Below are 27,500 nucleotides of genomic sequence, written 5' to 3' on the forward strand. Positions count from 1 at the left end.
CCCTCTGTAACTCAGCCTTATTATCATGGTCCTCTGTAACTCAGTGGTCCTCTGTAGCTCAGTGGTCCTCTGTAGCTCAGTGGTCCTCTCTAGCTCAGTTGGTAGAGCATACTGCTTGGAATGCCAGGATAGTGGGTTTGTTTCACGGGACCATAACATGTCTTAACATTTTGTACCCGTGATTGTAAGTCGATTTGGGAACATGTCGTCTGTTATAAAGGTCTTTATATAGTAAATGTCTTCTGACAGACGACGTCACTCGTAAGCAATGCTTGTCCCTCAACTGACAGTCATCCCACTATCTGACAATAGGAAATACCTTATTATAAGACATACATGCTTATAACAACTTACAAATGTCATGTTGTCTGAGATTGTCGTGAAGTGTCTTAAATGAAGTAAAAAAAACAGAAGTCTACACTATAACACAAAACAGCCTGATCAGTAACAACCCTTTGTGGTGCATCAGGTACCCTTTGGAACACCATGGTTACCTCATGTACTCCTTTGGAACACCATGGTTACCTTATGTACTTGTCTACTCCTTTGGATCACCACGGTTACCTCATGTACTCCTTTGGATCACCATGTTACCTCATGTACTTGTGTACTCCTTTGGAACACCATGGTTACCTCATGTACTCCTTTGGATCACCACGGTTACCTCATGTACTTGTCTACTCCTTTGGATCACCATGGTTACCTCATGTACTCCTTTGGAACACTATGGTTACCTCATGTACTTGTGTACTCCTTTGGAACACCATGGTTACCTCATGTACTCCTTTGGATCACCATGGTTACCTCATGTACTGGTGTACTCCTTTGGATCACCATGGTTACTTCATGTACTGTGTACTCCTTTGGATCACCATGGTTACCTCCTGTACTTGAGTACTCCTTTAGATCACTATGGTTACCTCGTGTACTCCTTTGGATCACCATGGTTACCTCATGTACCTGTGTACTCCTTTGGATCACCATGGTTACCTCATGTACTTGTGTACTCCTTTGGATCACCATGGTTACCTCATGTACTGTGTACTCCTTTGGATCACCATGGTTACCTCCTGTACTTGAGTACTCCTTTAGATCACTATGGTTACCTCGTGTACTCCTTTGGATCACCATGGTTACCTCATGTACCTGTGTACTCCTTTGGATCACCATGGTTACCTCATGTACTTGTGTACTCCTTTGGATCACCATGGTTACCTCATGTACTTGTGTACTCCTTTGGATCACCATGGTTACCTCATGTACTTGTGTACTCCTTTGGATCACCATGGTTACTTCATGTACTGGTGTACTCCTTTGGATCACCATGGTTACCTTGTGTACTCCTTTGGATCACCATGGTTACCTCATGTACCTGTGTACTCCTTTGGATCACCGTGGTTTCCTCATGTACTGGTGTACTCCTTTGGATCACCATGGTTACCTCATGTACTTGTGCACTCCTTTCCCTGGCAGTCCAGACGAGCAACCCAATCACTATGAATATCCCCTGAAGAGTCGATCTAGGATGCCGTCAACTTCTTATAAACACAAATCAAATCCCTACACTGACTGATGATCAACTCCTTATAAACACAAATCAAATCCCTACACTGACTGATGATCAACTCCTTATAAACACAAATCAAATCCCTACACTGACTGATGATCAACTCCTTATAAACACAAATCAAATCCCTACACTGACTGATGATAGCTATACTATAGCTACAAGCTATTTAGTCATTGTTAGCCACTGCTAGCGGCTTTACCTTCTGCACAGCCAGCCAGTTTTTTTTAAACCTGGATAATACTCGCCAGTCCCATAAGCATGCTCTGTTCAAAAAATGCAGAACTAAGAACAGATATAGCCCTTGGTTCACTCCAGACCTGACTGCCCTCGACCAGCACAAAAACATCCTGTGGCGGACTGCAATAGCATCGAATAGTCCCCGCGATATGCAACTGTTCAGGGAAGTCAGGAACCAATACCAATAAGGCCAGCTTCTTCAGGCAGAAGTTTGCATCCTGTAGCTCCAACTCCAAAAAGTTCTGAGACACTGTGAAGTCCATGGAGAACAAGAGCACCTCCTCCCAGCTGCCCACTGCACTGAGGCTAGGTAACACGGTCACCACCGATAAACCCATGATTATCGAAAACTTCAACAAGCATTTCTCAACGGCTGGCCATGCCTTCCGCCTGGCTACTCCAACCTCGGCCAACAGCTCCGCCCCCCCCCCGCAGGTACTCGCCCAAGCCTCTCCAGGTTCTCCTTTACCCAAATCCAGATAGCAGATGTTCTGAAAGAGCTGCAAAACCTGGACCCGTACAAATCAGCTGGGCTTGACAATCTGGACCCTCTATTTCTGAAACTATCCGCCGCCATTGTCGCAACCCCTATTACCAGCCTGTTCAACCTCTCTTTCATATCGTCTGAGATCCCCAAGGATTGGAAAGCTGCCGCAGTCATCCCCCTCTTCAAAGGGGGAGACACCCTGGACCCAAACTGTTACAGACCTATATCCATCCTGCCCTGCCTATCTAAGGTCTTCGAAAGCCAAGTCAACAAACAGGTCACTGACCATCTCGAATCCCACCGTACCTTCTCCGCTGTGCAATCTGGTTTCCGAGCCGGTCACGGGTGCACCTCAGCCACGCTCAAGGTACTAAACGATATCATAACCGCCATCGATAAAAGACAGTACTGTGCAGCCGTCTTCATCGACCTTGCCAAGGCTTTCGACTCTGTCAATCACCATATTCTTATCGGCAGACTCAGTAGCCTCGGTTTTTCGGATGACTGCCTTGCCTGGTTCACCAATTACTTTGCAGACAGAGTTCAGTGGGTCAAATCGGAGGGCATGCTGTCCGGTCCTCTGGCAGTCTCTATGGGGGTGCCACAGGGTTCAATTCTCGGGCCGACTCTTTTCTCTGTATATATCAATGATGTTGCTCTTGCTGCGGGCGATTCCCTGATCCACCTCTACGCAGACGACACCATTCTATATACTTCCGGCCCATCCTTGGACACTGTGCTATCTAACCTCCAAACGAGCTTCAATGCCATACAACACTCCTTCCGTGGCCTCCAACTGCTCTTAAACGCTAGTAAAACCAAATGCATGCTTTTCAACCGTTCGCTGCCTGCACCCGCACGCCTGACCAGCATCACCACCCTGGATGGTTCCGACCTTGAATATGTGGACATCTATAAGTACCTAGGTGTCTGGCTAGACTGTAAACTCTCCTTCCAGACTCATATCAAACATCTCCAATCGAAAATCAAATCAAGAGTCGGCTTTCTATTCCGCAACAAAGCCTCCTTCACTCACGCCGCCAAATTTACCCTAGTAAAACTGACTATCCTACCGATCCTCGACTTCGGCGATGTCATCTACAAAATTGCTTCCAACACTCTACTCAGCAAACTGGATGCAGTTTATCACAGTGCCATCCGTTTTGTCACTAAAGCACCTTATACCACCCACCACTGCGACTTGTATGCTCTAGTCGGCTGGCCCTCGCTACATATTCGTCACCAGACCCACTGGCTCCAGGTCATCTACAAGTCCATGCTAGGTAAAGCTCTGCCTTATCTCAGTTCACTGGTCACGATGGCAACACCCACCCGTAACACGCGCTCCAGCAGGTGTATCTCACTGATCATCGCTAAAGCCAACACCTCATTTGGCCGCCTTTCGTTCCAGTTCTCTGCTGCCTGTGACTGGAACGAATTGCAAAAATCGCTGAAGTTGGAGACTTTTTATCTCCCTCACCAACTTCAAACATCTGCTATCTGAGCAGCTAACCGATCGCTGCAGCTGTACATAGTCTATCGGTAAATAGCCCACCCATTTTTACCTACCTCATCCCCATACTGTTTTTATTTATTTTATTTTATGCTCTTTTGCACACCAATATCTCTACCTGTACATGACCATCTGATCATTTATCACCCCAGTGTTAATCTGCAAAATTGTAATTATTCGCCTACTTCCTCATGCCTTTTGCACACAATGTATATAGACTCTCCTTTTTTCTACTGTATTATTGACTTGTTAATTGTTTACTCCATGTGTAACTCTGTGTTGTCTGTTCACACTGCTATGCTTTATCTTGGCCAGGTCGAAGTTGCAAATGAGAGCTTGTTCTCAACTAGCCTACCTGGTTAAATAAAGGTGTTCTCAACTAGCCTACCTGGTGAAAAAATATATTTAAAAAAATAAAAAATGATCAACTCCTTATAAACACAAATCAAATCCCTACACTGACTGATGATCAACTCCTTATAAACACAAATCAAATCCCTACACTGACTGATGATCAACTCCTTATAAACACAAATCAAATCCCTACACTGACTGATGATCAACTCCTTATAAACACAAATCAAATCCCTACACTGACTGATGATCAACTCCTTATAAACACAAATCAAATCCCTACACTGACTGATGATCAACTCCTTATAAACACAAATCAAATCCCTACACTGACTGATGATCAACTCCTTATAAACACAAATCAAATCCCTACACTGACTGATGATCAACTCCTTATAAACACAAATCAAATCCCTACACTGACTGATGATCAACTCCTTATAAACACAAATCAAATCCCTACACTGACTGATGATCAACTCCTTATAAACACAAATCAAATCCCTACACTGACTGATGATGATACTTGTCTTTGTTTTATTGTGAATGTCGCTGTGTGTGTGTGTGTGTGTGTGTGTGTGTGTGTGTGTGTGTGTAAGAGAGATTGAGGTGTCAGCTAATGCTGCCCAAGGTGACGTCTTTACAAATTAGTCTCTATATCTATATCTCTTCTCTTCACACACACACACACATGCCATTTTAGACAGAGCTTGGCCAGTAGGTTATTATTTTAGACAGAGCTTGGCCAATAGGTTGCTATTTTAGACAGAGCTTGGCCAATAGGTTGCTATTTTAGACAGAGCTTGGCCAATAGGTTATTATTTTAGACAGAGCTTGGCCAATAGGTTGCTATTTTAGACAGAGCTTGGCCAATAGGTTATTATTTTAGACAGAGCTTGGCCAATAGGTTACCATTTTAGACAGAGCTTGGCCAATAGGTTGCTATTTTAGACAGAGCTTGGCCAATAGGTTATTATTTTAGACAGAGCTTGGCCAATAGGTTATTATTTTAGACAGAGCTTGGCCAATAGAGCTTGTCTTCTCAAGGCCCTTGTTCATCATGTACTAAGAAATACCTTCTCAGTAACCATTTAGTCCACTTTGATTGATTTAGCGCTTTCACTTTTCCCACGCACTGTTGCTTTCTAACTGTGTGTGTGTGTGTGTGCGTGTGTGTGTGTGTGTGTGTGTGTGTGAAGAGAAGGGGGGTGAGTCTAAGAAGAGATAGGGACTAATTTGTAAAGAAGTCACCTTGGGGAGCATTAGCTGACACCTCAATCTCTTTTACACACACACACACACACACACACACACACACACAGAGAGAGAGACACACACAGAGATACACCACCAGAGAGAGAGAGAGAGAGAGAGAGGGAGAGAAAGAAAAACTGCCAAAAATAACCTGATATAACACATCCCAAACCAAACAACTGTCTCTCTGTCCCATCTGTGTCCCATCGAAGGATAGACAGACTATTTGGCCATTTGCGTCATGTGCTAGCACTTGGAGAGCCTAAAGATGGCGCAGCGGTGACTGCATGCTATTTGAGTATCCCGTTCACACACTCTCCAGTTTCATCGTAAACAACTGGACATCTCTCTCTCTCGCTCTCTCCGTGCTGTTGCGACATTCACTCTCGGGGGTCTTGAAATGGTCGTTCCATAGCTACATATGATCATTTTAAAGCTTGTTTTATGAATTCATCCGACTCAAAAACGAGTTTGTGACTGACAGACAGCGGTATTCAGACAGAAGACGAGACTGCTGTGCTGTGCGCTGGTCGAAATAAATAAATAACAGCTTTCTCCATTCTGGCTTCTGGCAGTGGACGGTGCGAGATGCTGCGGCTGCATTGATAGAGTTGGTAGAAGGGATCAACCAGAAGTGACGAGGCAGCCTCAGCCAGGGCTCAGGCTACGAATAGGATAATAACCGAGCACTGATTGCGATAGACTGAGTGAACGTTGTTGTATGACAGACAGCAAGAAGATGCACTAAGGACCGGAAGAGAAAATGCTTCGTTTGAGAGTCGAAATATGAACGCACATTCCACTTTGGTTTTCTTTTATTTGCAGTGATATATTTCCGTGGATCTGAGCGGTTTAAACAACTTTTCGTGGTCCCTTTTTCCATGATAACGGCAGAACCGGGCTTGGTTTACCGGGAATTTCACCAGGATCATGTGGACCCCGACGGAAGAGGAGAAAATCGGAGTTGGTGAGTTGATTCAATTCAGTTTGTTTTATTGTTAAAAATAGGCTTAATTCAGGCCTATATATATACATATATATATTCAATGAGACTGTCATTCCCCTTATCCTCAAGAAATGACTGGCGGTTCAATACTGGAATATATATACAACCTATGTAAGCTATTGGTGATGGGAGCTCCAAACGCGTTGACATTTCTGCACCTTTTTCCAATCCAAAACCATCACGTTATCTCGCATCTATAGAAGCCTTTCGACATTGCACAAGGCTATTCCGTTTTTAATTAACAACGCACAAGTTGGGCATGTTGGACTTCGTGATGTCATTGTTTTAATGATCTGTATGTCACGTAATCAAAACTACTGGTTCATCTCCAATAGAGGGCGACAAGAAAACACAGCCCACCACAACAGGTGTGATGCCCAGCTCAATGGATAGGGGAGATCAAACTGGGCACAAACTGGTTAAATCAACGTTATCGAATCAAATAACTTTTGTCGACGTATTGTGACGTGGAATCTATGTGGAAAAATACATTGCATATGAAAAAAGTCATAAACTTAAACTGTTGTTTTGAGGGTAAGATTTCATCCACAGGATTATGCCACCTTGGTAACCAATGTTTAACATAAACAAACCTTGTATAAAATATGTTTAATTTGTACCTTTGATGTCAGATCTTCAACTGGAGAGTTGATCTATCTACAGCAACTCCTACTGGAGAGTTGATCTATCTACAGCTATCCCTTCTCTGTCCCATCCTTGGTTTTACCAAGTCCAGCCAAGCTCTGATATTTATTACTGTCTATTACCACAATGTGCTATCGTGAGAATGATTGTTGAAAAATCTCCACTCAATAGATGTTTCTGTCGCTATCAAAGTCATTTGAAAGGGTACAGAGCAAATGAAATGTAGCCATGCTTTATAAATGATAGACTGTGTATACACAAGTATGTGGATACCCCTTTAAATGAGTGGATTCTATTTCAGCCACATCTGTTGCTGACAGGTGTATAAAATCGAGCACACAGCCATGCAATCTCCATAGACAAACATTGGCAGTAGAATGGCCATACTAAAGAGCTCAGACTTACAACGTAGCATCGTCATAGGATGCCACCTTTCAAATAAGTCAGTTTGTCAAATGTCTGCCCTGCTAAAGCTGCCCCGGTAATCTGTGAGTGCTGTTATTGTGAATGTGTAATCGTCGAGGAGCAACATCGGCTCAGCTACGAAACGGTAGGTGACACACAAGCTTACAGAACGGGACCGCGAGTGCTGAAGTGCGTAGCGCGTTAAAATCATATGTCCTCGGTTGAAACACTCACTACCGAGTTCCAAAATGCCTCTGGAAGCAACATCGGCACAATAACTGTTTGTCTGAGGCTTCATGAAATGGGTTTCCATGGCCGAGCAGCCGCACACAAGCCTAAAATCATCACGAGCAATGCCAAGTGTCGGCTGGAGTGGTGTAAAGCTCACCGCCATTTGACTCAGGAATAGTGGAAACGCGTTCTCTGGAGGGATGAATCACGCTTCACCATCTGGCAGTCCAACGGATTAATCTGGGTTTGGCGAATACCAGGAGAACGCTACCTGCCCCAATGCATAGTGCCAACTGTAAAGTTTGGTGGAGGAGGAATAATGGTCTGGGGCTGTTTTGCATGTTCGGGCCCCTTAGTTCCAGTGAAGGGAAATCTTATCACTACAGCATACAATGCTACATACGTGCTACTTCATCTGCATTGCTTGCTGTTTGGGGTTTTAGGCTGGGTTTTTGTACAGCACTTTGAGATATCAGCTGATGTAAGAAGGGCTTTATAAATACATTTGATTTGAATGACATTCTAGACAATTCTGTGCTTCCAACTTTGTAGCAACAGTTTGGGGAAGGCCCTTTCCTGTTTCAGCATGACAATGCCCCTGTGCACAAAGCGAGAACTTGACTGGCCTGTAAAGAGACCTCGATCCCATCGAACAGCTTTGGAATAAATTGGAATGCCGACTGCGAGCCAGGCCTAATCGCCCAAAATCAGTGCCCAATCTCACTAATACTCTTGTGGCTGAATGGAAGCAAGTCCCTGCAACAATTTTCCAACATCTAGCGGAAAGCCTTCCCAGAAGAGTGGAGGCTGTTATAGCAGCAAAGGGGGGACCAACTCTATATTGTCGCTCATGAGTTTGGAATGAGATGTTTGACTAGCAGGTGTCCACATACATTTGGTCATCAACAATGATGCTATTTACGCCTATAGCATTTGGGAAATCATCAACAGCTATTGTTTAAATTCAGCGCAGGATTCAACTAAAAATAGACAATACATATAATATAGGCTTTTTCAACTTTGGTTGATTTCAAATGCAATCTATACATTTGGGTGGTAGGTAGCCTAGTGGTTAGAGTGTAGAGGTGGCAGGTAGCCTAGTGGTTAGAGTGTAGGGGGGGTAGGTAGCCTAGTGGTTAGAGTGTAGGGGGAGCAGGTAGCCTAGTGGTTAGAGTGTAGGGGGGGCAGGTAGCCTAGTGGTTAGAGTGTAGAGGTGGCAGGTAGCCTAGTGGTTAGAGTGTAGGGGTGGTAGGTAGCCTAGTGGTTAGAGTGTAGAGGTGGCAGGTAGCCTAGTGGTTAGAGTGTAGGGGTGGTAGGTAGCCTAGTGGTTAGAGTGTAGGGGGAGCAGGTAGCCTAGTGGTTAGAGTGTAGGGGGGGCAGGTAGCCTAGTGGTTAGAGTGTAGAGGTGGCAGGTAGCCTAGTGGTTAGAGTGTAGGGGTGGTAGGTAGCCTAGTGGTTAGAGTGTAGGGGGAGCAGGTAGCCTAGTGGTTAGAGTGTAGGGGGAGCAGGTAGCCTAGTGGTTAGAGTGTAGGGGGGGCAGGTAGCCTAGTGGTTAGAGTGTAGGGGGGGCAGGTAGCCTAGTGGTTAGAGTGTAGGGGGGGGCAGGTAGCCTAGTGGTTAGAGTGTAGGGGGGGCAGGTAGCCTAGTGGTTAGAGTGTAGGGGGGGCAGGTAGCCTAGTGGTTAGAGTGTAGGGGGGTCAGGTAGCCTAGTGGTTAGAGTGTAGGGGGGACAGGTAGCCTAGTGGTTAGAGTGTAGGGGGGGCAGGTAGCCTAGTGGTTAGAGTGTAGGGGGGGCTGGTAGCCTAGTGGTTAGAGTGTAGGGGGGGTAGGTAGCCTAGTGGTTAGAGTGTAGGGGGGGCAGGTAGCCTAGTGGTTAGAGTGTAGGGGGCAGGTAGCCTAGTGGTTAGAGTGTAGGGTGGTAGGTAGCCTAGTGGTTAGAATAGGAGGGGGCAGGTAGCCTAGTGGTTAGAGTGTAGGGGGGGGCAGGTAGCCTAGTGGTTAGAGTGTAGGGGGAGCAGGTAGCCTAGTGGTTACAGTGTAGGGGGGGTAGGTAGCCTAGTGGTTAGAGTGTAGGGGGGGCAGGTAGCCTAGTGGTTAGAGTGTAGGGGGGGGGCAGGTAGCCTAGTGGTTAGAGTGTAGGGGGGGCAGGTAGCCTAGTGGTTAGAGTGTAGGGGGGGCAGGTAGCCTAGTGGTTAGAGTGTAGGGGGGGCAGGTAGCCTAGTGGTTAGAGTGTAGGGGGGACAGGTAGCCTAGTGGTTAGAGTGTAGGGGGGGCAGGTAGCCTAGTGGTTAGAGTGTAGGGGGGGCTGGTAGCCTAGTGGTTAGAGTGTAGGGGGGGTAGGTAGCCTAGTGGTTAGAGTGTAGGGGGGGGCAGGTAGCCTAGTGGTTAGAGTGTAGGGGGCAGGTAGCCTAGTGGTTAGAGTGTAGGGTGGTAGGTAGCCTAGTGGTTAGAATAGGAGGGGGCAGGTAGCCTAGTGGTTAGAGTGTAGGGGGGGGCAGGTAGCCTAGTGGTTAGAGTGTAGGGGGAGCAGGTAGCCTAGTGGTTACAGTGTAGGGGGGGGGGTAGGTAGCCTAGTGGTTAGAGTGTAGGGGGGGCAGGTAGCCTAGTGGTTAGAGTGTAGGGGGGGCAGGTAGCCTAGTGGTTAGAGTGTAGGGGGGGCAGGTAGCCTAGTGGTTAGAATAGGAGGGGGCAGGTAGCCTAGTGGTTAGAGTGTACGGGGGGGCAGGTAGCCTAATGGTTAGAGTGTAGGGGGAGCAGGTAGCCTAGTGGTTAGAGTGTAGGGGGAGCAGGTAGCCTAGTGGTTAGAGTGTAGGGGGGGCAGGTAGCCTAGTGGTTAGAGTGTAGGGGGGCAGGTATCCTAATGGTTAGAGTGTAGGGGGAGCAGGTAGCCTAGTGGTTAGAGTGTAGGGGGGGCAGGTAGCCTAGTGGTTAGAGTGTAGGGGGGACAGGTAGCCTAGTGGTTAGAGTGTAGGGTGGGCAGGTAGCCTAGTGGTTAGAGTGTAGGGGGGTCAGGTAGCCTAGTGGTTAGAGTGTAAGGGGGGCAGGTAGCCTAGTGGTTAGAGTGTAGGGGGGCAGGTAGCCTAGTGGTTAGAGTGTAAGGGGGGCAGGTAGCCTAGTGGTTAGAGTGTAGGGGGGTCAGGTAGCCTAGTGGTTAGAGTGTAGGGGGGGCAGGTAGCCTAGTGGTTAGAGTGTAGGGGGGGCAGGTAGCCTAGTGGTTAGAGTGTAGGGGGGGCAGGTAGCCTAGTGGTTAGAGTGTAGGGGGGACAGGTAGCCTAGTGGTTAGAGTGTAGGGGGGGTAGGTAGCCTAGTGGTTAGAGTGTAGGGGGGGCAGGTAGCCTAGTGGTTAGAGTGTAGGGGGGGCAGGTAGCCTAGTGGTTAGAATGTAGGGGGGGCAGGTAGCCTAGTGGTTAGAGTGTAGGGGGGGCAGGTAGCCTAGTGGTTAGAATTGGAGGGGGCAGGTAGCCTAGTGGTTAGAGTGTAGGGGGGGGGGCAGGTAGCCTAATGGTTAGAGTGTAGGGGTGGCAGGTAGCCTAGTGGTTAGAGTGTAGGGGGAGCAGGTAGCCTAGTGGTTAGAGTGTAGGGGGGGCAGGTAGCCTAATGGTTAGAGTGTAGGGGGAGCAGGTAGCCTAGTGGTTAGAGTGTAGGGGGAGCAGGTAGCCTAGTGGTTAGAGTGTAGGGGGGGCAGGTAGCCTAGTGGTTAGAGTGTAGGGGGGGCAGGTAGCCTAGTGGTTAGAGTGTAGGGGGGGCAGGTAGCCTAGTGGTTAGAGTGTAGGGGGGACAGGTAGCCTAGTGGTTAGAGTGTAGGGGGGGCAGGTAGCCTAGTGGTTAGAGTGTAGGGGGGTCAGGTAGCCTAGTGGTTAGAGTGTAGGGGGGGCAGGTAGCCTAGTGGTTAGAGTGTAGGGGGGCAGGTAGCCTAGTGGTTAGAGTGTAAGGGGGGCAGGTAGCCTAGTGGTTAGAGTGTAAGGGGGTCGGGTAGCCTAGTGGTTAGAGTGTAGGGGGGGCAGGTAGCCTAGTGGTTAGAGTGTAGGGGGGGCAGGTAGCCTAGTGGTTAGAGTGTAGGGGGGGCAGGTAGCCTAGTGGTTAGAGTGTAGGGGGACAGGTAGCCTAGTGGTTAGAGTGTAGGGGGCAGGTAGCCTAGTGGTTAGAGTGTAGGGGGGGCAGGTAGCCTAGTGGTTAGAGTGTAGGGGGGGCAGGTAGCCTAGTGGTTAGAGTGTAGGGGGGGCAGGTAGCCTAGTGGTTAGAGTGTAGGGGGACAGGTAGCCTAGTGGTTAGAGTGTAGGGGGCAGGTAGCCTAGTGGTTAGAGTGTAGGGGGGGCAGGTAGCCTAGTGGTTAGAGTGTAGGGGGGGGCAGGTAGCCTAGTGGTTAGAGTGTAGGGGGGGCAGGTAGCCTAGTGGTTAGAGTGTAGGGGGGGCAGGTAGCCTAGTGGTTAGAGTGTAGGGGGGGCAGGTAGCCTAGTGGTTAGAGTGTAGGGGGGACAGGTAGCCTAGTGGTTAGAGTGTAGGGGGGGCAGGTAGCCTAGTGGTTAGAGTGTAGGGGGGACATGTAGCCTAGTGGTTAGAGTGTTAACAAACGGTTGCTGGATCAAATCTCTGCGCTGACAAAGTAAAACACTGTCAAACTCTGTTCCCTGGTAGGCTGTTAACCCACTGTTCCCTGGTAGGCTGTTAACCCTCTGTTCCCTGGTAGGCTGTTAACCCACTGTTCCCTGGTAGGCTGTTAACCCTCTGTTCCCTGGTAGGCTGTTAACCCTCTGTTCCCTGGTAGGCAGTTAACCCACTGTTCCCTGGTAGGCTGTTAACCCACTGTTCCCTGGTAGGCAGTTAACCCACTGTTCCCTGGTAGGCTGTTAACCCTCTGTTCCCTGGTAGGCTGTTAACCCACTGTTCCCTGGTAGGCTGTCATTGGAAATAAGAATGTTTTCTTAACTGACTTGCCTAGTTAAATAAAGGATAAATAAAGGTGTAAAATAGTTAAATAATATATATGTTGGATTCACGTCTCCATCTCAACCAAAAATACAATTGAAAGAAACTGTATTTGATGTGCGATTTGATTTAGTCCTATTCTTTAACATAGATGTCTGTCTTAAATGGAGACGTAAATCCAACATATAAATGATGAATTTGTAGACAAATGAAAGCCGGTCTCAGTGCCACAGATGGAGGTGTCCAAGCAGTGCGATTTGATTTAGTCCTATTCTTTAACATAGATGTCTGTCTTAAATGGAGACGTAAATCCAACATATAAATGATGAATTTGTAGACAAATGAAAGCCGGTCTCACAGATGGAGGTGTCCAAGCAGGAGGAACATCTCCTGCAGAAGTTGATACTTATTATGGTAAATAGTCATAACAACTTGTCGACAAGATAGATTCATGTCTTCAGCTCAACCAAAAATGAAACATACAGAATGGGATTAAGCCAGTGGCTCAGATGGAGCCAATCAGAAGATACATCTCCTTCAATTGTTGATATTTGGTTGAGTCGACAACCAAACACAATTCAATATTACTTTTGTAAGACTGTAAATACACTAATGTAACAGTATTTATTTAACCTTTTAGGTTACCGAGGTTACTGGAACAATAAATACACTAATGTAACAGTATTTATTTAAGGTTACCGAGGTTACTGGAACAATAAATACACTAATGTAACAGTATTTATTTAACCTTTTAGGTTACAGAGGTTAATGGAACAATAAATACACTAATGTAACAGTATTTATTTAACCTTTTAGGTTACCGAGGTTACTGGAACAATAAATACACTAATGTAACAGTATTTATTTAAGGTTACCGAGGTTACTGAAACAATAAATACACTAATGTAACAGTATTTATTTAACCTTTTAGGTTACCGAGGTTACCCTAACAATAAATATCTTCTTATGTAATCATGGAAAGCGTGTATGTTCAGGGTTGCAGGTTTGTGGATATCGTCGCAATTGTTGTAATAATCTGCACAGAATATAAAAATGCCTTTGCTCACTTGCACCATGTACTTTAATCAAAATCAAATCAAATCAAATGTATTTATATAGCCCTTCTTACATCAGCTGATATCTCAAAGTGCTGTACAGAAACCCAGCCTAAAACCCCAAACAGCAAGCAATGCAGGTGTAGAAGCACAGTGGCTAGGAAAAACTCCCTAGAAAAGGCCAGAACCAAGCAAGGAACCAGGCTATGAGGGGTGGCCTCTTCTGGCTGTGCCGGGTGGAGATTATAACAGAACATGGCCATTAATTAAGGCCAGATTGTTCTTCAAGATGTTCAAATGGTAATAGATGACCAGCAGGGTCAAAGAATAATGACAGTGGTTGTAGAGGGTGAAACAGGTCAGTACCTCAAAAATAAACATCAGTTGGCTTTTCATAGCCGAGCATTCAGAGGTCGAGAGAGGTCGAGAGAGGTCGAGAGAGGTCGAGAGAGGTCGAGAGAGGTCGAGAGAGGTCGAGAGAGGTCGAGAGAGGTAGAGAGAGAGAGAGAGAGAGAGAGAGAGAGAGAAACAGCAGGTCTGGGACAGGTAGCACGTCCGGTAACCAGGTGGGTCCCATAGCCGCAAGCAGAACAGTTGAAACTGGAGCAGCAGCATAACCAGGTGGACTGGGGACAGCAAGGAGTCATCAGGCCAGGTAGTCCTGAGGTCCCAGGGCTCAGGTCCTCTGGGAGGGGAGGGAGAAAGGGATTGTTAAGTATTCCCATTTTGAACTTTGCTGTGCTTTTAAAATGGTTGAAATCACACTGATAATACATGTAAGTGACAACCAACCAATAATTGATTTTCCTTTGGAATTTGGTTTGTGCTTTTAGATGGTTGAAAGCATAGGGACACATTGGAAATTCAACTAACTTTTGGCTGTATTTTTTCAGTGGTTGAAAATAGTTTGGAATCTCATTGATCGACGACGTATCTACCAAATATTACCCAATACTCCATGTTGAAATGTCGCGGTGTGTCTAGTGCGATAGGACTTCCCAAATGTGTATATATAAATATAAATATATTCAAATATATTCTAGTGTACAACACATCTTTCTAGAGGGGCCAGTATGCCAACTGTGACCAAACAGCTGACAGTATTGATCCTGAGCTGCTGACATACAGTAGCTGGATTGGAGCTGTAGCTGTAGCTGTACAATCCAGGGTCATAGGTCACTAATGATAGTATTGATTTATTAATGGTTACAATATGGATTAAGAGTGTAAGCTAGACCTCCATGTAGACAGATAGGAGCGTCTTCTCTGTCCCAAACTGACAGGCCATGGGAATGCGAAGCCATTGAGCTGGGGAAAGAAATACTGCTTTGCTGACAACAGCCTGCTTAGCAAGTCCAAGTCATGGCAGCAGCGTATCAGCTGGAATGGCTTGGAATTGGAAGCTTCTTACCACATTGTATTATTAATACACAGACCATCACAATTTATAAAGCAGAAACAAACCCAACAAAACCACATCTTTCATAGGGAGGGACGGAGGGAGGGAGGGAGGGAGGGAGAGAGGGAGAGAGGGAGAGAGGGAGAGAGAGAGAGAGAGAGAGAGAGAGAGAGAGAGAGAGAGAGAGAGAGAGACTCAGCGAGCGATGTGGTATAACTCATGGACGCTCTCCAAAGGGTCTGCCAGAGATTCTGGCTGAGCATTGAAAACACAGAATGAATGTCTCTTTGTAAGGGAATGGCTCTCTGAATGCAGTTCCAGCCTTCTGGCCCTTTAGCCAGACAGACCAGCAAACACTGTTCCCACCACCCAGCAAAAGACTTGCCTGAGACAGAGAGGAAGGCCATATATTGGTTATAACCATATGCTCAGTAGAGGACAGTTAAAATGCTATGTTTATCTACTATTGTGCAGAATACATGTGAATATAAACCAGCACTGTTGACTGGGAAAAGTAAAGTATTCCATTCTATTCTATTCTATTCTGTTCTATTCTATTCTGTTCTATTCTATTCTATTATATTCTGTTCTATTCTGTTCTATTCTGTTCTATTCTATTCTGTTCTATTCTATTCTGTTCTATTCTATTCTGTTCTATTCTATTCTATTCTATTATATTCTGTTCTATTCTGTTCTATTCTGTTCTATTCTATTCTGTTCTATTCTGTTCTATTCTGTTCTATTCTGTTCTATTCTGTTCTGTTCTGTTCTGTTCTATTCTGTTCTATTCTATTCTGTTCTATTCTATTCTGTTCTATTCTGTTCTATTATATTCTGTTCTATTCTGTTCTATTATATTCTGTTCTGTTCTGTTCTATTCTATTCTATTCTGTTCTGTTCTATTCTGTTCTGTTCTGTTCTGTTCTATTCTGTTCTATTCTGTTCTGTTCTATTCTATTCTATTATATTCTGTTCTGTTCTGTTCTATTCTATTATATTCTGTTCTATTCTGTTCTGTTCTATTCTATTCTGTTCTGTTCTATTCTGTTCTGTTCTGTTCTATTCTGTTCTATTCTGTTCTGTTCTATTCTATTCTGTTCTGTTCTATTCTGTTCTGTTCTATTCTATTCTGTTCTGTTATATTCTGTTCTGTTCTATTCTGTTCTATTCTGTTCTGTTCTGTTCTATTCTGTTCTGTTCTGTTCTGTTCTGTTCTATTCTGTTGTATTTCAGTCTATTCTGTTCTGTTCTGTTCTATTCTGTTCTGTTCTATTCTGTTCTGTTCTGTTCTATTCTGTTGTATTTCAGTCTATTCTGTTCTGTTCTGTTCTGTTCTATTCTGTTGTATTTCAGTCTATTCTGTTCTGTTCTATTCTGTGTAGAAATTGACGTTGTGAGTGGCAGATATTCAGCCTCATTGCCTCCAGGGAGTTAATTTCCCCCTCTAATCACTTCAGACAGCGAGGAGTTAACACACAGATAACATCTGATGTCCCTTAATTTAGTCTGTATTGGGGATGGTTAGTACAGAGACTCTCATAATGTACTAAAAGGAGCCTGTAGATATTCAGCATTGTTTCATGGAGTGTGTTTGCGTGTGTGTGTTTGTGTGTCTGCATGTGCACATGTGTATGAGTGTGTGTGGGAGCGTGTGTGTGCTTGAATGTGTATGTGTGTGTCTGTGTCTGTTTGCGTGCATGCAACGGGGTGTGCGTGTTCTTGAATGTGTGTGTGTGTGCCTAAATGTGTGGAGAGGCATGAACAGGATGAAGACATGAAGAGGAGAGAAGGGGAGGGTAGGAGAGGAGGGGAGGGGAGTCAGGGAGGAGAGGAGAGGGGAGTCGGGGAGGGGAGTCAGGGAGGAGAGTCAGGGAGGAGAGGAGGGGTCGGGGAGGAGAGAGGAGACAGGGAGGAGAGGAGGGGAGGGGAGGAGAGGAGGAGAGGGGAGTCAGGGAGGGGAGGAGGGGAGGGGAGGAGGGGAGGAGAGGAAGAGAGTGGAGGGGAGGGGAGGAGCCGGGGAGGAGGGGAGGAGAGGATTAGAGGGGAGGAGAGGATGGGAGGGGAGTCAGGGAGGAGAGGATAGAGGGGAGTCAGGGGGGAGAGGGAGGAGATGAGGGGGGGAGGGGAGGAGGGGGAGGAGGGGAGGGGAGGGGAGTCAGGGAGGAGAGGAGGGGTCGGGGAGGAGGGTTCAGGGAGGAGAGGAGGGTTCAGGGAGGAGAGGAGGGGAGGGGAGTCAGGGAGTAGAGGAGGGGTCGGGGAGGAGAGGGGAGTCAGGGAGGAGAGGAGTGGAGGGGAGTCAGGAAGGAGGGGAGGAGAGGAGGTGAGGGGAGTCAGGGAGGAGGGGAGGGGAGTCAGGGAGGAGGGGAGGGGAGTCAGGGAGGAGGGGAGGGGAGTCAGGGAGGAGGGGAGGGGAGGGGAGTCAGGGAGGAGGGGAGGGGAGTCAGGGAAGGGAAGGGAGGAGGGGAGGGGAGTCAGGGAGGAGAGGAGGGGAGTCAGGGAGGAGGGGAGGGGAGTCAGGGAAGGGAGGAGGGGAGGGGAGGAAGAGAGTGGAGGGGAGGGGAGGAGCCAGAGGGGACGGGAGGAGGGGAGGAGAGGATTTGAGGGGAGGAGAGGAGGAGAGGATTAGAGGGGAGGAGGGGAGGAGAGGATAGGAGGGGAATCAGGGACGGGAGGAGAGAGGGGAGTCAGGGAGGGGAGGGGAGGAGATGAGAGGGGGGTGAGAGGAGTCAGAGATGAGAGGAGGGGAGGGGAGTCAGGGGGGAGGGGAGTCAGGGAGGAGAGGAGGGGAGTCAGGGAGGAGAGGAGGGGAGGGTAGTCGGGGAGGAGATGAGATGAGAGGAGTCAGAGATGAGAGGAGAGGAGGGGAGGAGTGGAGGGGAGTCAGGGAGGAGAGGAGGGGAGGATTGTCAGGGAGGAGGGGAGGAGAGTCAGGGAGGAGTGGAGGGGAGGGGAGTCAGGGAGAAGAGGAAGGGAGTCAGGGAGGAGAGGAGGAGAGGGGAGTCAGGGAAGGAGGAGAGGAGGAGAGGGGAGTCAGGGAGGAGAGGAGTCAGGGAGGAGAGGAGTCAGGGAGGAGAGGAGCGGAGGAGAGGGGAGTCAGGGAGGAGAGGAGAGGAGTCAGGGAGGAGAGGAGAGGAGGAGAGGGGAGTCAGGGAGGAGAGGAGAGGAGTCAGGGAGGAGAGGAGAGGAGGAGAGTCAGGGAGGGCCAGTGGGGAGCCTTTGGTTGACAGAACATCTCTTGTTGATAGTAGGATTCCAGTGATATGTAGCAGTTAATAATCAATGTTATAATGTATTCATTATGGTGACGTCAGCTGTAGTCTCACGTCTGTTATCGAGAGCCTGCAGAGAGCACAAACACACACACAACACACACACACACACACACACACACACACACACACACACACACACACACACACACACACACACACACACACACACACACACACACAGTTGCACCTCTCCCCCAAAAGCACTGTATGAGCTGTCTGACCGTAGTAAGGATGGCTGTATGAGCTGTCTGACTGTAGTAAGGATGGCTGTATGAGCTGTCTGACTGTAGTAAGGCTGGCTGTATGAGCTGTCTGACCGTAGTAAGGCTGGCTGTATGAGCTGTCTGACTGTAGTAAGGATGGCTGTATGCGCTGTCTGACTGTAGTAAGGCTAGCTGTATGAGCTGTCTGACTGTAGTAAGGCTGGCTGTATGAGCTGTCTGACTGTAGTAAGGCTGGCTGTATGAGCTGTCTGACTGTAGTAAGGCTGGCTGTATGCGCTGTCTGACTGTAGTAAGGCTAGCTGTATGAGCTGTCTGACTGTAGTAAGGCTAGCTGTATGAGCTGTCTGACTGTAGTAAGGCTGGCTGTATGAGCTGTCTGACCGTAGTAAGGCTAGCTGTATGAGCTGTCTGACCATGGTAAGGCTGGCTGTATGAGCTGTCTGACCGTAGTAAGGCTGGCTGTATGAGCTGTCTGACCGTAGTAAGGCTGGCTGTATGAGCTGTCTGACTGTAGTAAGGCTGGCTGTATGAGCTGTCTGACTGTAGTAAGGCTGGCTGTATGAGCTGTCTGACCGTAGTAAGGCTAGCTGTATGAGCTGTCTGACCGTAGTAAGGCTGGCTGTATGAGCTGTCTGACTGTAGTAAGGCTGGCTGTATGAGCTGTCTGACCGTAGTAAGGCTGGCTGTATGAGCTGTCTGACCATGGTAAGGCTGGCTGTATGAGCTGTCTGACCATGGTAAGGCTGGCTGTATGAGCTGTCTGACCATGGTAAGGCTGGCTGTATGAGCTGTCTGACTGTAGTAAGGCTGGCTGTATGAGCTGTCTGACTGTAGTAAGGCTAGCTGTATGAGCTGTCTGACCGTAGTAAGGCTGGCTGTATGAGCTGTCTGACTGTAGTAAGGCTTGGCATCATTCAGTTCCAGTAGAATGGCTAATTAGTGTTTCCAATTGTTATTTGCTCAACCAAACATGACCAAGGCTGGCTGTATGAGCTGTCTATCCCAGGGCACTGTGTGTGCATGCGTGAGTGTGTGCGTGCGTGTGAGTGTGCGTGCGTGTGTCTGTGTGTGTCTGTGTGTTTGTGTGTGTGTGTGTCTGTGTGTGAGTGCATGTGTGAGTGAGTGTGAGAGTGCATGTGTGAGTGAGTGTGTGTGTGTGTGTGCGTGCGTGTGTGCGTGTGAGTGAGTGTGTGAGTGCATGTGTGAGTGAGTGTGTGCATGCGTGTGTGTGTGTGTGTGTGTGTGTGTGTGTGTGTGTGTGTGTGTGTGTGTGAGAGTGCATCCGGACCATAAAGGGGTTGGCTGTGGTTGTACAGTTTAATTTTCTTTACACACCCATGTGTCGTGTAATGTGTTGTGAAAGCTCAGTATGGCCCTTGCTCAGGGCCATACTGTATTCCCTCATTAGAAATGTGTCACAGCTGTCTAAAAGCACAAGTCACCTCTGCTGCCGAGCATAATACCGCTACAGTGTAGTCCCTTTGGTTCTACCATCATAGCTGCAATACACGTATGTTACATCAGTATCTGGGGACAGCTGTGGTTTGTTCCTCCCTTTTAACATTCTATTATCCTGGATAATCAGCTTTTCAAAGTACCTGAAACCATTCTGTGAAACAAGCTACTGTGTGTGAAGGTGAATGTCAGAAATTACAACATTTGTTATGTACCCATACAAGTAGAGAGTGTTACGACTTCTGCCGAAGTCGATGCCTCTCCTAGTTTGGGCGGTCGACGTCACCGGTCTTCTAGCCATCACCGATCCATTTTTAATTTTCCATTTGTTTGGTCTCGTTTTTCAACACACCTGGTTCTCATTTCCCTCATTATGTGTTGTGTATTTAACCCTCTGTTTTTCCCCATGTCTTTGTGTGGTATTGTTTATCTGTTTGCATATATGCGCACGATAGGCTGGTTGCGCTGGGTTATGTTCAACCCGTATTCGTATTTCGTGTTCATTTGTGCCTTGGTTCACCCCAGACCTGACTGCCCTCGACCAGCACAAAAACATCCTGTGGCGGACTGCAATAGCATCGAATAGTCCCCGTGATATGCAACTGTTCAGGGAAGTCCGGAACCAATACACGCAGTCAGTCAGGAAAGCTAAGGCCAGCTTCTTCAGGCAGAAGTTTGCATCCTGTAGCTCCAACTCCAAAAAGTTCTGGGACACTGTGAAGTCCATGGAGAACAAGAGCACCTCCTCCCAGCTGCCCACTGCACTGAGGCTAGGTAACACGGTCACCACTGATAAATCCATGATTATCGAAAACTTCAATAAGCATTTCTCAACGGCTGGCCATGCCTTCCGCCTGGCTACTTCAACCTCGGCCAACAGCTCCGCCCCCCCCGCAGCTCCTCGCCCAAGCCTCTCCAGGTTCTCCTTTACCCAAATCCAGATAGCAGATGTTCTGAAAGAGCTGCAAAACCTGGACCCGTACAAATCAGCTGGGCTTGACAATCTGGACCCTCTATTTCTGAAACTATCTGCCACCATTGTCGCAACCCCTATTACCAGCCTGTTCAACCTCTCTTTCATCTCGTCTGAGATCCCCAAGGATTGGAAAGCTGCCGCAGTCATCCCCCTCTTCAAAGGGGGAGACACCCTGGACCCAAACTGTTACAGACCTATATCCATCCTGCCCTGCCTATCTAAGGTCTTCGAAAGCCAAGTCAACAAACAGGTCACTGACCATCTCGAATCCCACCGTACCTTCTCCGCTGTGCAATCCGGTTTCCGAGCCGGTCATGGGTGCACCTCAGCCACACTCAAGGTACTAAACGATCTCATAACCGCTATCGATAAAAGACAGTACTGTGCAGCCGTCTTCATCGACCTTGCCAAGGCTTTCGACTCTGTCAATCACCATATTCTTATCGGCAGACTCAGTAGCCTCGGTTTTTCGGATGACTGCCTTGCCTGGTTCACCAATTACTTTGCAGACAGAGTTCAGTGTGTCAAATCAGAGGGCATGCTGTCCGGTCCTCTGGCAGTCTCTATGGGGGTGCCACAGGGTTCAATTCTCGGGCCGACTCTTTTCTCTGTGTATATCAATGATGTTGCTCTTGCTGCGGGCGATTCCCTGATCCACCTCTACGCAGACGACACCATTCTATATACTTTCGGCCCGTCTTTGGACACTGTGCTATCTAACCTCCAAACAAGCTTCAATGCCATACAACACTCCTTCCGTGGCCTCCAACTGCTCTTAAACGCTAGTAAAACCAAATGCATGCTTTTCAACCGGTCGCTGCCTGCACCCGCATGCCCGACTAGCATCACCACCCTGGATGGTTCCGACCTAGAATATGTGGACATCTGTAAGTACCTAGGTGTCTGGCTAGACTGCAAACTCTCCTTCCAGACTCATATCAAACATCTCCAATCGAAAATCAAATCAAGAGTCGGCTTTCTATTCCGCAACAAAGCCTCCTTCACTCACGCCGCCAAGCTTACCCTAGTAAAACTGACTATCCTACCGATCCTCGACTTCGGCGATGTCATCTACAAAATGGCTTCCAACACTCTACTCAGCAAACTGGATGCAGTCTATCACAGTGCCATCCATTTTGTCACTAAAGCACCTTATACCACCCACCACTGCGACTTGTATGCTCTAGTCGGCTGGCCCTCGCTACATATTCGTCGCCAGACCCACTGGCTCCAGGTCATCTACAAGTCCATGCTAGGTAAAGCTCCGCCTTATCTCAGCTCACTGGTCACGGTGGCAACACCCATCCGTAGCACGCGCTCCAGCAGGTGTATCTCACTGATCATCCCTAAAGCCAACACCTCATTTGGCCGCCTTTCGTTCCAGTACTCTGCTGCCTGTGACTGGAACGAATTGCAAAAATCGCTGAAGTTGGAGACTTTTTATCTCCCTCACCAATTTCAAACATCAGCTATCTGAGCAGCTAACCGATCGCTGCAGCTGTACATAGTCTATTGGTAAATAGCCCACCCTTTTTCACCTACCTCATCCCCATACTGTTTTTATTTATTTACTTTTCTGCTCTTTTGCACACCAATATCTCTACCTGTACATGACCATCTGATCATTCATCACTCCAGTGTTAATCTGCAAAATTGTAATTATTTGCCTACCTCCTCATGCCTTTTGCACACATTGTATATAGACCCCCCCTTTGTTTTCTACTGTGTTATTGACTTGTTAATTGTTTACTCCATTGTGTAACTCTTTGTTGTCTGCTCACACTGCTATGCTTTATCTTGGCCAGGTCGCAGTTGCAAATGAGAACTTGTTCTCAACTAGCCTACTTGGTTAAATAAAGGTGAAATAAAAAATAAAAAAAATGTGCTTTTAGTTCGCCAAAGAAAAGGCTCTGTTTTGCTACCAAATATCTGCTCCCCTTTTCTTGAAGTCAGTGGCGGCCATTTAAAAAGTGAGTGGCGGCCATTTAATAAGTCAGTGGCGGCCATTTAAAAAGTCAGTGGCGGCCATTTAATAAGTCAGTGGCGGCCATTTAAAAAGTGAGTGGCGGCCATTTAATAAGTCAGTGGCGGCCATTTAAAAAGTGAGTGGCGGCCATTTAATAAGTCAGTGGCGGCCATTTAAAAAGTGAGTGGCAGCCATTTAATAAGTCAGTGGCGGCCATTTAATAAGTCAGTGGCGGCCATTTAAAAAGTCAGTGGCGGCCATTTAAAAAGTCAGTGGCGGCCATTTAATAAGTCAGTGGCGGCCATTTAAAAAGTCAGTGGCGGCCATTTAAAAAGTCAGTGGCGGCCATTTAAAAAGTCAGTGGTGGCCATTTAAAAAGTCAGTGACTTTAAAAAGTCAGTGGCGGCCATTTAAAAAGTCAGTGGCGGCCATTTAAAAAGTCAGTGGCGGTTAATCATTGACTATGATATGGGTGCAACACAGTGCTGAGGAATTCTATCTAATACTGTCTAGGTCCTCCCTGTAGACCACTCTATCTAATACTGTCTAGGTCCTCCCTACCTGTAGACCACTCTATCTAATACTGTCTAGGTCCTCCCTGTTGACCACTCTATCTAATACTGTCTAGGTCCTCCCTGTTGACCACTCTATCTAATACTGTCTAGGTCCTCCCTACCTGTAGACCACTCTATCTAATACTGTCTAGGTCCTCCCTGTTGACCACTCTATCTAATACTGTCTAGGTCCTCCCTACCTGTAGACCACTCTATCTAATACTGTCTAGGTCCTCCCTGTTGACCACTCTATCTAATACTGTCTAGGTCCTCCCTACCTGTAGACCACTCTATCTAATACTGTCTAGGTCCTCCCTGTAGACCACTCTATCTAATACTGTCTAGTCATCCCTACCTGTAGACCACTCTATCTAATATGGTCTAGGTCCTCCCTGTAGACCACTATCTAATACTGTCTAGGTCCTCCCTGTAGACCACTCTATCTAATACTGTCTAGGTCCTCCCTGTAGACCACTCTATCTAATACTGTCTAGGTCCTCCCTGTAGACCACTCTATCTAATACTGTCTAGGTCCTCCCTGTAGACCACTCTATCTAATACTGTCTAGGTCCTCCCTGTTGACCACTCTATCTAATACTGCTAGGTCCTCCCTGTTGACCACTCTATCTAATACTGCTAGGTCCTCCCTGTAGACCACTCTATCTAATACTGCTAGGTCCTCCCTGTAGACCACTCTATCTAATACTGCTAGGTCCTCCCTGTAGACCACTCTATCTAATACTGCTAGGTCCTCCCTGTTGACCACTCTATCTAATACTGCTAGGTCCTCCCTGTAGACCACTCTATCTAATACTGCTAGGTCCTCCCTGTTGACCACTCTATCTAATACTGTCTAGGTCCTCCCTGTTGACCACTCTATCTAATACTGTCTAGGTCCTCCCTGTTGACCACTCTATCTAATACTGTCTAGGTCCTCCCTGTAGACCACTCTATCTAATACTGCTAGGTCCTCCCTGTTGACCACTCTATCTAATACTGCTAGGTCCTCCCTGTAGACCACTCTATCTAATACTGCTAGGTCCTCCCTGTAGACCACTCTATCTAATACTGCTAGGTCCTCCCTGTTGACCACTCTATCTAATACTGTCTAGGTCCTCCCTGTTGACCACTCTATCTAATACTGTCTAGGTCCTCCCTGTAGACCACTCTATCTAATACTGCTAGGTCCTCCCTGTTGACCACTCTATCTAATACTGCTAGGTCCTCCCTGTTGACCACTCTATCTAATACTGTCTAGGTCCTCCCTGTTGACCACTCTATCTAATACTGTCTAGGTCCTCCCTGTTGACCACTCTATCTAATACTGTCTAGGTCCTCCCTACCTGTAGACCACTCTATCTAATACTGCTAGGTCCTCCCTGTTGACCACTCTATCTAATACTGTCTAGGTCCTCCCTGTTGACCACTCTATCTAATACTGTCTAGGTCCTCCCTGTTGACCACTCTATCTAATACTGTCTAGGTCCTCCCTGTAGACCACTCTATCTAATACTGTCTAGGTCCTCCCTGTTGACCACTCTATCTAATACTGTCTAGGTCCTCCCTGTAGACCACTCTATCTAATACTGCTAGGTCCTCCCTGTTGACCACTCTATCTAATACTGCTAGGTCCTCCCTGTAGACCACTCTATCTAATACTGCTAGGTCCTCCCTGTTGACCACTCTATCTAATACTGCTAGGTCCTCCCTGTTGACCACTCTATCTAATACTGCTAGGTCCTCCCTGTAGACCACTCTATCTAATACTGCTAGGTCCTCCCTGTTGACCACTCTATCTAATACTGCTAGGTCCTCCCTGTTGACCACTCTATCTAATACTGTCTAGGTCCTCCCTGTAGACCACTCTATCTAATACTGCTAGGTCCTCCCTGTTGACCACTCTATCTAATACTGTCTAGGTCCTCCCTGTAGACCACTCTATCTAATACTGTCTAGGTCCTCCCTGTTGACCACTCTATCTAATACTGCTAGGTCCTCCCTGTAGACCACTCTATCTAATACTGCTAGGTCCTCCCTGTTGACCACTCTATCTAATACTGCTAGGTCCTCCCTGTTGACCACTCTATCTAATACTGTCTAGGTCCTCCCTGTTGACCACTCTATCTAATACTGTCTAGGTCCTCCCTGTTGACCACTCTATCTAATACTGTCTAGGTCCTCCCTGTTGACCACTCTATCTAATACTGCTAGGTCCTCCCTGTAGACCACTCTATCTAATACTGCTAGGTCCTCCCTGTAGACCACTCTATCTAATACTGCTAGGTCCTCCCTGTAGACCACTCTATCTAATACTGCTAGGTCCTCCCTGTAGACCACTCTATCTAATACTGCTAGGTCCTCCTGTAGACCACTCTATCTAATACTGCTAGGTCCTCCCTGTAGACCACTCTATCTAATACTGCTAGGTCCTCCCTGTAGACCACTCTATCTAATACTGCTAGGTCCTCCCTGTAGACCACTCTATCTAATACTGCTAGGTCCTCCCTGTAGACCACTCTATCTAATACTGCTAGGTCCTCCCTGTAGACCACTCTATCTAATACTGCTAGGTCCTCCTGTAGACCACTCTATCTAATACTGCTAGGTCCTCCCTGTTGACCACTCTATCTAATACTGCTAGGTCCTCCCTACCTGTAGACCACTCTATCTAATACTGCTAGGTCCTCCCTGTAGACCACTCTATCTAATACTGCTAGGTCCTCCCTGTAGACCACTCTATCTAATACTGCTAGGTCCTCCCTGTAGACCACTCTATCTAATACTGCTAGGTCCTCCCTGTAGACCACTCTATCTAATACTGCTAGGTCCTCCCTGTTGACCACTCTATCTAATACTGCTAGTCCTCCCTGTAGACCACTCTATCTAATACTGCTAGGTCCTCCCTGTTGACCACTCTATCTAATACTGCTAGGTCCTCCCTGTTGACCACTCTATCTAATACTGTCTAGGTCCTCCCTGTTGACCACTCTATCTAATACTGTCTAGGTCCTCCCTACCTGTAGACCACTCTATCTAATACTGCTAGGTCCTCCCTGTAGACCACTCTATCTAATACTGTCTAGGTCCTCCCTGTTGACCACTCTATCTAATACTGTCTAGGTCCTCCCTGTAGACCACTCTATCTAATACTGCTAGGTCCTCCCTGTTGACCACTCTATCTAATACTGTCTAGGTCCTCCCTGTTGACCACTCTATCTAATACTGTCTAGGTCCTCCCTGTAGACCACTCTATCTAATACTGCTAGGTCCTCCCTACCTATTTAATTCAAGCTGATAAAAAAAAAAAAAATCCATAGGCCTAATGGACACGTGCTCAAACACACACTTTTAACAGATTTAATGGGGAAATCTATAGTTCCTATATACATTTTTGGGCATACACAAATACTGTTCAAAATTTTGGGGTCACTTAGAAATGTCCTTGTTTTTAAAAGAAAAGCTCATTTTTTTCCCATTAAAATTATATCAAATTGATCAGAAATACAGTGTAGACATTGTTAATGTTAATGCCAGGTCGCAATTGTAAATGAGAACTTGTTCTCATCTTGCCTACCTGGTTAAATAAAGGTGAAGTAAAATAAAAATAAATAAAATGTTGTAAATGACTATTGTAGCTGGAAACGGCAGATTTTTAATGGAATATCTATCTATGTAATCAGATTATGTTTTTTAAATTGTATTTTTATTTATTTCACCTTTATTTAACCAGGTAGGCTAGTTGACAACACCTTTATTTAACCAGGTAGGTCAGTTGAGAACACCTTTATTTAACCAGGTAGGTCAGTTGAGAACACCTTTATTTAACCAGGTAGGCTAGTTGACAACACCTTTATTTAACCAGGTAGGCTAGTTGAGAACACCTTTATTTAACCAGGTAGGCTAGTTGACAACACCTTTATTTAACCAGGTAGGCCGGTTGAGAACACCTTTATTTAACCAGGTTGGCTAGT

At 46.8% G+C, this 27,500-nt stretch overlaps 1 protein-coding gene across 1 annotated transcript in view; it reads left to right on the forward strand.

Annotated features, from left to right (window-relative positions):
- The first annotated feature begins 5,698 nt into the window (after positions 1–5,698).
- Positions 5,699–27,500, forward strand: part of LOC116374123 (dedicator of cytokinesis protein 3-like) — a 200,070-nt gene continuing 178,268 nt past the window's right edge. The window contains exon 1 of the mRNA XM_031823922.1: positions 5,699–6,382. Coding sequence (XP_031679782.1) covers positions 6,346–6,382 — 37 coding nt within the window. The 5' untranslated portion in view covers positions 5,699–6,345. The remainder of the gene's footprint in view (positions 6,383–27,500) is intronic.

This window comes from Oncorhynchus kisutch, linkage group LG5 (assembly GCF_002021735.2).
Source record: "Oncorhynchus kisutch isolate 150728-3 linkage group LG5, Okis_V2, whole genome shotgun sequence".
Lineage (NCBI taxonomy): Eukaryota > Metazoa > Chordata > Actinopteri > Salmoniformes > Salmonidae > Oncorhynchus > Oncorhynchus kisutch.